This window comes from Panthera pardus, unplaced genomic scaffold, assembly GCF_024362965.1.
Source record: "Panthera pardus isolate Hobbes unplaced genomic scaffold, ASM2436296v1 HiC_scaffold_20, whole genome shotgun sequence".
Taxonomy (NCBI): Eukaryota; Metazoa; Chordata; class Mammalia; order Carnivora; family Felidae; genus Panthera; species Panthera pardus.
Window position 1 is genome coordinate 3181878 of NW_026526766.1, and position 10606 is coordinate 3192483.

Below are 10606 nucleotides of genomic sequence, written 5' to 3' on the forward strand. Positions count from 1 at the left end.
CACCCATCTAACTCCCGAGCCTCTCCTAGGCGCTTCCCCGCCCCTCCCAGCCCTGCCTCGGCTTCGCAGAGCTCCTGCCTGGGCTGCAGAGGGAGGCGGTGAGGGCCGGCGGGGTCGGGAGGTGCTCGGTGGGTGGTACGCCTCCCCTGCCCCCCTGCATGCGGGACTTCCTGAGGTCCGAGCCCGTGAACACCTCCTTGCACACGGTAGGCGCTCAACTACTGATCGTGGCCGGGGTGGAGCCGGCTGCCTGCCTGCCCTCCCCCTCCTGAGCACAGGGGAGCTCTGGGGCACACGGTCATCCCTTAGGACACCTTACAGAGCTCAGCCTTGGCAGGGAGCACCCTCTGGGACTAGGGACGACCCCTGTCCTGCCAGCAGGGAGCACCTGTGTCCTGGAGGAGGGAGGATCCATGTCTTGGAGGAGGAAGCATCCCTGTACTGGGAGCAGGGAACACTCCTGTCCTGGAAGGTGGGAGCACCCTTGTCCTGCGAGCAGGGAGCATCCCTGTCCTGGAGGAGGGAGCACCCTGTCCTGGGAGGAGGGAGTGTCCTATCCTGGGAGCAGGGAGCACCCATGTCATGGGAGGAGGGAAGACCCCTGTCCTGGGAGGAGGGAGTACCCATGTCCTGGGAGGAGGGAGGACCCTTGTCCTGGAGGAGGGAACATTCTTGACTGGGAGGAGGGAGGACCCCTGTCCTGGAGGAGGGAGGACCCTTGTCGTGGGAGGAGGGAGCACCCCGTCCTGGGAGGAGGGAGTGTACTATCCTGGGAGCAGGGAGCACCCCGTCCTGGGAGGAGGGAGCACCCCTGTCATGGGAGGAGGGAGGACCCCTATCCTGGAGCAGGGAGCACCGATGTCCTGGGAGGAGGGAGGACCCCTGTCCTGGAGGAGGGAGCATCCCTGCCTGGGAGCAGGGAGCACATCTGTCCTGGGAGGAGGGACGACCCCTGTTTTGTAAACAGGGAGCACCCTTGTTCTCTGAGCAGGGAGGATCTCTGAGCTGACCACCCCAGGTGACACTGGGGGTTGAAGAGGGCAGGGCCATGTAGTGGACAGTCTCACTTTCTCAGAGACAGTCTCCGAAGGCTCCACACACGCATTTCCCCACACACCCCCATGGTTTCTGGGTCACGGGGTCCCAAATGGGTTTGCACTCTGGAAGGTGACAGCGTTTTCTCAACTGCCTGGCAGAGTGGCGTGACTGGGGGTAGCTGGTCTCTGCTGGGCTGACATGTTGTGTTGCAACAACACACGCAGCCACAAACACAAATCATCCCCGGCAGAGGAACATGGTTGCTCGGGCTGCTGTTGTGCCCTGGAGGAGACATGGGGAGGGGGCGACAGGCAGCTTGGGCCGTGCGGTTGTCCCTTCCGGCAGGGACTCTGGTGGGACGGCTCTGTGGGAGGAGGGGCCCGGGGCTGCCATTACTATCGAGGGAGGAATCAGACGGAGGTGGACAAGTCAGGGGCGCGCCAGCCCATGGAGCCGCCATCATCTGGCATGTGGGGGACCGTGTGTGTCCCAGATTGGCAGCATTTTGGAGAAAGCTACCTTGTAGGTCCCTTCAGGTTTGATATCGTCTAAGAGTTTGTAAGAAAAAATAGTGCGTCAGCTTGTGTCATGTGGCCGCGTAGGGAATTCAGAACGCCGAAGGACGTGGGGCGTCACGGCATCCCTGATTTGAAAGGAAGCAGGTGTCCCAGTCACCGGGCTTCCCTGTGAAGGCTTGGGGCCGTGTCTCAGGGCTGCTGCTCGGAGACAGTCCAGGTCCTGCCCGTGCGTGTGGCAGCATGAACCTGAGATGTGCACGAGGTCTGGAGCGGGGCGGCTAGGATCCCAGCTCCGTCACTAGCTGTGTGACGCCGGTCCTCACTTTTTCCACCTGTACGGCGGGCAGGGGCATCACCACCGACACGTTCCCGGGGGCCGGCTCTGCTCTCTCGATGCGGGTGGTCCACACTGCCTGCGGCAAACACGTGGATGGCAGGACGGGGCCAGGGCTCCCTGCTGCCGGGGCCGCTGCTTCTGCGCACGGTCAACTGTGTGTGGCCAGAGCCCACGGGCTTCCGGGATACACACAAGGGTTTAGATGAAAACGAAGATACTGCTTGACTGAGCTCGGAGCTGTATTCTTTCCGACCACTAGATGGCACCACACTCCAATCACGAAACCCCAACAGGCACTAGGTCACGGCTCCTAAGGAGAGCCAGACAGGTTTTCGAAAACTTGTTAGTCTCCTTATCCTTCGTGGACCACACGGTTTGCCCCAAAAGCTCTAGAAAAGGTTTTACAGAGAAGTTTGTCTCTCCCTTCTTCACGACAAGCTCCAGAGCCAGCTGGTCTGAGTTCAAAACCCCACTTTGCCACCTCTTGGCTGTGTGACCTCAGGTAGGTTGCTTGCCCTCTCTGTGCCCAGGGTTCCTCATGTGACAATAGTACCTACCTAACGATCCAGGGATGTTTTTAAAGTGGCTGACCTATAGCCAGCCCTGTAAAAAATCTGCTGAATAAAACCGTAACACCAACACCGCTAATGATAGCACACTCGAGATTTGCTTTTTATTTTTATGTATAAAAATGTTTCAAGATTGTATTTTAATGTAACCTCTACCCTCAGCATGGGGTCCGAACGTACAACCTGGAGATCGAGAGTCACGTGTTCTACTGACTGAGCCGGCCAAGGCTCCCGCTCTGTTCTTCTCATGTGGGTGAAATTCAACACTGAAAAACGGAATTGCACGTAGAAGCGTCACTAAAATAACTTGAGTGTATGTAAATATTTTGCATTTTTAGAATTCCAGCTTATGTAAACAGCGGAAGCAATCTTCACAATTTATTGCTGTAACTTACTTCTGGGAAGCAGGCATTTTCGCAAAAGGGAAGTGGAAGAATTTTATCCGTGGCTACTTGCTAACACGGGCGTGGCGGCCACCTGCATGCCTCCGGGAAGGCGCGACCTCGGGTAAGTTTGACGGCTGTCTCTCCTTCGTGCCCTCAGTGCGCATCTGAGACTTTCTCTGGGTCATTCCGGAGTTAGCAACCACTTCCCCTCCGCTGCGAACAGAATGGACCGGAGTCCGGTGTCAAGAGGGGCAGCTCGGTCAAAGGTCGTGCCCCCCGCCCCACTCCGCCTGGAAACACAGCCTCGCGGATGTCTGCCTTGTTGATCTCGTGACAGACATATGGCCAGCATCGCTCCTCTGCGCGATGCCAGAGCACGAGTCGGGGGATGGTGGCTGGAGTGGAGTCTCTTCTCCGTGAGAAGTTTGAATTTGTCTGACCTGCGATGGAGCCGCAGAACGTTTAACTGCACAAAAGTACGAAGAAGAGGACGACCCGTCTTTACAATCCCAGCGCTGCACGGTGCAGTCGGGGTTTCTGTTTGGATATTTTGAGTAGCTAGAGTCAGGTGCACTGATGTGCACACGCCCCTGCAGTCACACGGTCCCTTGTCTGAGGTTTCGTCATGTCATGAGATCGTCTCCGGAGCATCTCTTACGACCGCGTAATGTTTCTTTCAGGACCACCTGCTGTATACCGCCTGCCTCCTCCGGTGGCTTCCGATTCCCACTGTTAGGAAGGAACGCCCCAGCGAACACTTCCTTGCGATGCACACGTTCCGTCGCCCTTGTTCAGGTGACTGAAGAACTGTGGGTTCGACAGGAGGACAAGCAGGGACTCTCTCTACCTTGAAATCACGCACTAACCTTTTGCTCAAGGTAAAGCTAAGTCGGCAGCAAAACCCGCCTTTGAGCCTGTGGTGCTAACTTCGCCGCCTGAGTATCCAAGGCCCTTTTCTGGGTGCTGACGCACCTGCTCTGAATCGTCCTTCAAACATAAAGGGGGACTTTCCGTTCGGAAGTTGGTGGCCGTACATGCCCAGACTGCGCTGCACACTAAGGGCTTCCCGTGTGCTGTTAGAGAAGAGAGTTAAACGCCAGCTCGTCGCCTACGGAGACTAGGCGTGGGGCGGGGGGCAGGGTGGGGGCGTGCCATGTGACGTTTGGGCCAGGTCTGGGGCTCCCACCTACACAAACAAGTCAGAGCGAATTTGTAAGTCATTTTAGAACCCTGCCCCCCAAACAAGAGTGGAGTGTGGGCCAAATGGTGACCTGGCGTGACCTTTAGAAACTCCCAGGGAGGCCCCTGAAAGGCAAACGTTCAGGGCTTCTTTCCGCGGGGTGGGGGTAGGGGCCCAGGCTCGAAGTCTGGGCACACGGCCAGGCCGGGAAGGACAGCACATCTGTGGGCTTCTCGGGGTCGGGGGAGCGCAGCCACGGTGAGACCTGCTGTCACTGCCTGCGGCTGTGACATGTGTCACCGACCATTGCTTACTCACGGTAGGGAAAGTGCCACGCGCAGGAATGGCCCGCCCCCACCCCTCTAGGGGCTTCAGGGGTTTCAATGAGCCGTGAGTAACCGCTCCTTCCAGAAACCCCTCTTGACACACGGGCTGACCACAGACGTCCGGCCGGTGCTCCGTGGGGATTCCCCTTTCTTGTTTTCCCGTTCGGTCGCACCTGCCATCCAGTGACGCTCCCTGGGGTGGGGTGAGGGTCTCGCATAGCTCCCCGGGGTGACGGCGAGTGGGGGCGTCACTGCCCTGTGCCCCATAGACCGGGCGCATTTGAGACGCTGCTGCTGGGTTTTAGCTAATAGGTGTGTGTTTTGCACAAAGATTTGGTTTCTTTCTTGAGTTAATGAAGTTTTGTCACCAACTCATGCCCACACTGCCATCTGTGAGTTTTGGGGAAAAAACCCAACACTTCTTTGAAACCCGGGAGGCCTGTTGTGCCTTGTGAAGGGGCTGGATAAATAGGGTGGGGTGGGGGTAAGTGGAACCCCTGGACCCTCTGCAAGGGGTCAACACAGACTGCTCCAAGAGCCCTGGGCCCACACGACACACAGTCCCACCCAGTGTGGGACACAAATGGTGCCTAACCAATTCGAGGTCGTTTTCTAAGAACCTGGCCCTTTTATTTTGCTTTTCAAACTTCTTCTTTTTTTTTTTTTTTTAACATTTATTTGTCTTTGCGAGACAGAGAGAGAGCGAGACAGAGCATGCGTGGGGGAGGGGCAGAGAGAGAGGGAGACACAGAATCCGAAGCAGGCCCCAGGCACCAAGCTGTCAGCACAGAGCCCGACGCGGGGCTCGAACCCACGAACCATGAGATCATGACCTGAACTGAGGTCGGACGCCTAACCAACTGAACCACACAGGTGCCCCTAAACTTGTTTCTGTTTGAAGTTTGCAAGGGCGGAAGCAGATGATGTAAAGGAGCAAAGCAGCTGGGTGAACCGGAGAGGAGCCGCCTAGTCTGGAGGCCCCTGTGCGTGTCCCTCCAGCTGATGGTTACTGTGGGGGTGGGGGTGGGGACCGCAGGCACATGGGGACCAAATCTTCCCATTTTCCAAGAGAAGCTGGAAAGGCAGAATTTTCTGTGAGAGCAGCCGGTTTGGAAACCTGGCTTTGACTTTGTCCCCGAGACGAGCCACAGGCCAGAGGAGCCCTGCGTGCAAGGAACCCTGTGTCCTACGGCCACTGGCCACTGGCTTGCCATTTGATGGCCACGTGCTCACTCTAGAAGTAAATAAGTTTTGCAGCAAGGGCTGCCTCATAAGGTTTACTGCTCACTCGAAGCCCACCTCTTTCCATCCCTCAGCGAGCGACAACTCTCCCACATCGTAGTCAGGCCGTGAGAGACTGTGTTAGCAAAAATAGCTAATTAACATTTCCAAAGGGTCTTTTAAAAAAATATTTATTTATTTTGAAAGAGAGAAAACACGAGTAGAGGAGGGGCAGAGAGAGAATCCCAAGCAGGCCCCACACCGTCTGTGCAGAACCCGATGTAGGGCTCGATCTCACAAACCAGAGATCATGACCTGAGTTGAAATCAAGAGTCGGATGCTTCACTGACTGAGCCACCCAGGCACCTCCCAAAGGGTCTTTAAAACAGAGCATCCCTGAGGATGTGTGTTTCATAAAGTCACTACCACCCTCGTTATTAAGGCTCGGGGAAGGCTTAGGGGTGCCATCACGGGGAGTTGGGATGACATCACAGCATCCTAGGACCTGGGGCTCCAGTGGGCTGAGTCACTGGCCGAACGTAGCTTGGGAGCAGGTGGGGCATGTGGTCTGCCCGGTGCAGGTAACCGGGATGGGTGCGGGCACTACCCCTCTCCCGGTAGTCCCACCAGTAGGCAGACCCAACAGCTCCTGCATTTGTCTAGACCCCAAGGTGGTGGTGGCTGGGTCTGGTGGAGGCCAAATTGGCTTCCAGATAAGACGTCTCTTTCCCAGTTGAGATGAGGGCTTTGCGGCCATTTGGACTGACCGAATATATCCGTGTGAAGCCATATCCTATGGCATACCAGAAAGGCGGTTTTCCTGAAACCAAATACCCTAAAAATGTGAGCAGACGAGAATGGCCCACGGGCTTGTCAGCCCTCTTCCTCCAGGTTGGCTCAGTGCCACCTGGAAATGCTGCCCCGCCCGCAGTGTCCCCTCCCCAGCCAGGCCTGTCCAGTGGCCTTCCTGTAGGAGGAGGGGCTAAGACCGGATGCCCCCCAGATTTGTATTGTTATAAATTGGGGAGGCTGGGGTAAGATGTGCGGTAAGTTCTATCTGCAACATTTCCTGGGGACCTGGAATTAATACATTTTAAGATTTTTAATACAAAGAAAAAGATCAATACCTAAACCTCCATCCCTTAAAAATAAACATTTTATATCAAGACATACCGTCATTCTGCAAACCACCAGCAAAGAAGGAAAGGAAGCAGCAGCAAGTGAAGGCGTCAGGTGCCTGGCTCTCGCCACTAGAAGAAGACACCTGGGATTTCTGGGACAGGAGGTGAGCACGCACAGGCTTCTCCGAATCCCGGAAGCGGCCCTGCCTTCGCAGAGTCTAAGTCCACTGGGGGGTGTGCAGGCCGCCAGTTCATTCTGTCGTCCATTTTCTAGAAGTTTAGCAGCAGTGCCTGGGCTTGCTGCGAATCCCCGTGCAGGCTCCAGGATCTTAGAAAAGGGGGCCATGAAGCGCACCCCGGCGCGACAGCGTAAGTGATGCTGTCCATGGACAGTCTGCAAGTGCTGGCTTACGGGCCCCAAACGGTGACCTCACAGCAGGGGCTGTGTACCTCCTCTAGCTTTAGTTGTTATAAGTGGCAAACAAGCTTGTTATATACGTATATTTAAGCCATTAAAACATTTCAAAATAGCCTAAGAAATCTGGGCTCTGCCTCCATCAGGACTGGGTCGGAGTGTCCTTTTGTCCTCATTCCCCCCGCCCCACCCCCGGGGTGGGTTGCGCAGCCCTTCCTCTGGTTTCCATTAGTGCGCAGCTGGGTTGGGGCTCAGCGGACCCGCCAGGGCCAACCCCCTAGAAGCCAACGGAAGTGGGGGCGGGGGTAGCCCGAGTCTTTCTGGACAGCCTGTAGGTGGCGCTCCGGGAAAGGGATTCCGAGCTGCCTTCTTCAAGCCCCTGGGGACAAGAGCTCCCGGTCCCTGCGCAGCGCACCTGGCTGCGTAGACAGTGCAGAGCCCCGTGGGAGGACTCGGTGGGGGGGGTTGGGAATCACATGCAAAGCGGCGCCCCTGCTGGGGATGCGCACCCAGGCGCGCAGGAGCGGCACGTGGCCCGACCTCCACGCGCCGGGCAGCCCCGCGACCCCCACGCGCGGCGGGGCCCTAGCGGCCCCACCCTGCGGCAGGTGGACAGTGTCGCTATGAAGAGAAAGCCTCGATTGTCCCTCCTGCAAACCGCCACACGCCAGACCTCCGCTATTGTGCGCTCTCCATAGAAATGCAAACGAGCCGCGTGCGCCGGCCGCAATCTGCTCGCGCGTCCCAGCGCCCCGCAGCGCAGCGCTCGGCCGCGGGCGGGGAGGTCGGCTGGGACCCTCCAGGGCGGCGGGGCCGGGGCGCTGAGTGTGCGGGGAGGCCTGGCCGGCGGACTCGCGCTGTCGCCCGAGGCAGCTGTGCTGAGGCCCTTTGCAAGCTTAAAGCCCGAGCTGGGTGCTTTATACTTTAAGTTCCGGTTTAAAAGCAACAGTCTGCTAAACTTGAAATTAAAAGTAAAGAAGAAAATAGAAAGGTAGCAACAAAAATAAGTGCAAACCAAATCTTTAGTTTCTCCAAAGGTGCATTTCACAAATTACAGCGTCCTATTAACAGGCAAGATTTTTTTTTTTTAACTTTTTCCTTTTAAGGACTTAAAACAACAAAAAGGCGAGTGAAATCTGCAGGCTCCAGTCTGCCTGGTAACACCCGGACAAAAGCGGCAGATTTGAGGCATTGTCATCCCCCGCACCCCTCCCCACGTGGCCTTCTGGCACGAGCCGCGGCCGCCGCCTCATTTGCATCAGAAAGCGAGCGGCGGCCAATGGGCGCGCAGCCTAGCGCCAGCTGGCGGCGGGGCGGCCCTGCCTATATAAGGGCGCGCGGCGGGCCGGGGCGCACTTGCCAGCCGTGCGCTCGCCGGGTGGCCCCAGCCTCCCGGTGCCCGCCGCGTCCGCGCCCCTCGCTCCTTTCGTGGATAACTAGCTAGCTGCTCGCCGACCGAACCATGACTCTGGAGGAAATCCGCGGCCAAGACACGGTTCCCGAAAGCACCGCCAGGTGGGTCGGCGCCGGGCGCCGATGTCTTGGGGCGCGGGGAGCCTGGCCGTGTACTGGACGCAGCCGGTCGGGCGGCCACCTTCGGGGAGCCGCGCGGGTGGGAAGCCGCTGGGCGGGAGCCGGGGCGCCCGAGGTGCCTGTCCTCGGCTGGGGTGCCCGGGGTGTGTCCTCGGGGCTGGGGGATCCCGCCGCGCCTTCTGGCCAGTCCCCGCTCACGGCGCTGGCTCGTCCGCAGGATGCAGGGCGCCGGGGAAAGCGCTTCACGAGCTGCTGCTGTCGGCACAGCGCCAGGGCTGTCTCACCGCCGGCGTCTATGAGTCCGCCAAAGTCCTGAACGTGTGAGTGTGGACGCGGCCCCGGGTGGGAGCGACCGGGGGCTGGGGGGGCGGCGGCGGCGGCGGCGGCGGCGGGGCACCCCGGGCTCGCCGCCTCGCCCTCACCGCCCCCTCCCCGCCCGCGCAGGGACCCCGACAACGTGACCTTCTGCGTGCTGGCCGCCGACGAGGAGGACGAGGGCGACATCGCGCTGCAGATCCACTTTACGCTGATCCAGGCGTTCTGCTGCGAGAACGACATCGACATCGTGCGCGTGGGCGACGTACAGCGGCTGGCGGCGATCGTGGGCGCGGGCGACGAGGAGGCCGCGTCGGGAGACCTCCACTGCATCCTCATTTCGGTGAGTGTCGCCTCCGCCCGGGTGTCGCCCCGCCGCGGCCGGCGTCCAGCCAGGCTGACCTCTGCGCTCTGCCCGCAGAACCCCAATGAGGACGCGTGGAAGGACCCCGCCTTGGAGAAGCTCAGCCTGTTCTGCGAGGAGAGCCGCAGTGTCAACGACTGGGTGCCCAGTATCACCCTCCCCGAGTGACAGCCCGGAGGGGGCCTTGGTCTGATCGACGTGGTGACGTCCCGGGGCGCCTAGCGCGCGGCTGGCTCTGTGGACGCGCCCTCGGAGGTGGGGCGCCGGACCGGAGCGCTGCGTGGAGAGCTGCGAGGAGGGGCGGTCCCCTGCAGGAGGGGCCCGGCGGCGGCGGCGGCGGCGGCGGCAGCGGCAGGGGCAAGTCTGGCCCCCAGCCCGGGACTCTGCGAGTGTGGGGAGCGGCCGCTTGCCCGGGAAGGCCGGAGGCGGGCCGTGGGCCACGGGGCCGGGAAGGACGCACCGGCCGGGCAGGCGTGACTCAGCAGCCTGCGCGCTCTCGACAGGAAGGAGGGGAAAGGCCAGGCGGGCGAGGCCTGGACGACAGTTGCAGGAGCTCCGTCGGACTGAGCAGCACCGCTGCGCACCAGCGGGCCGGGCGATGCTCGGGTTTCGGAAGGATTATGCTGCTGCACCTTTGAGTTTTTGACAATAAATTTACTGAAACAAACTTCTTCTCTTTATTGAGGGCAGGGGGTCCTTGCCCGAGGGGGAAGCGGTGTGCAGGGTTCCAGGTGATCGCTGACCCCCCGGGGACTGCCTGGCACCTACCATCCTCCGGTGGGGCTGAGTTAGGGGCTCCTGGGGCGCTGGGAATGGGGGAGGGGCGCTGGAGCGTGTTAGGGCCGAACTCGAGCCCTGCCCCCATTTCTCTCTTTTTAGGGAGATTTTTAAACTTGCAAGACAGGAGCATACTTGAGATAAGACATCAGGGCAGCAGCCAAAGGCTGGCCATCCAGCCTGATAACAGCGGCCTCTCCCTCCCCTCCCCCTCTCCTGCCCGCAGCCCCCTCCCTGCTGACAGCTGCTTATCAGAGCGGCTTGCAGGATGCAGGCGGCGCCCTCCTGCACAATGAACGCTGCCTCGTGCAGCCGCTGCCCTTTGTGGTCCCCAAGGATGGTGGCAGAATGCTCTCGGGAACCTTCTCCTCTTAAAGGCTCAGCGCTTACGGCAATGTCACCACGGTATTAATATCGTGGATGACATGATGCCTGTGTTTAAGCATGAGTCATCATTCTGTCACGGCTGTGGTAGAACTTCAAAGATCTGAGCAAAAATGGGAAGA

The 10606-nt window shown here is 59.4% G+C and overlaps 1 protein-coding gene across 1 annotated transcript; it reads left to right on the plus strand.

Annotated features, from left to right (window-relative positions):
- The first annotated feature begins 8449 nt into the window (after nt 1–8449).
- On the plus strand, nt 8450–9990 carry GADD45G (growth arrest and DNA damage inducible gamma). The gene is made up of 4 exons (XM_053907737.1): nt 8450–8649; nt 8883–8964; nt 9089–9302; nt 9381–9990. Exons 1-4 carry the CDS (start codon nt 8574–8576, stop codon nt 9489–9491), a joined length of 483 nt encoding a protein of 160 aa, XP_053763712.1. The 5' UTR covers nt 8450–8573; the 3' UTR covers nt 9492–9990.
- The last annotated feature ends 616 nt before the right edge of the window (nt 9991–10606 follow it).

What these genes read in the sequence shown, in the direction of transcription:
- GADD45G (XM_053907737.1), top strand. Translation starts at nt 8,574, where the DNA reads ATGACTCTGGAGGAAATCCGCGGCCAAGACACGGTTCCCGAAAGCACC. An exon ending in TCCGCCAAAGTCCTGAACGT is followed by an intron (nt 8,965 to 9,088) that starts GTGAGTGTGGAC and finishes CCGCCCGCGCAG; the next exon opens with GGACCCCGACAACGTGACCT. An exon ending in TCCACTGCATCCTCATTTCG is followed by an intron (nt 9,303 to 9,380) that starts GTGAGTGTCGCC and finishes CTCTGCCCGCAG; the next exon opens with AACCCCAATGAGGACGCGTG.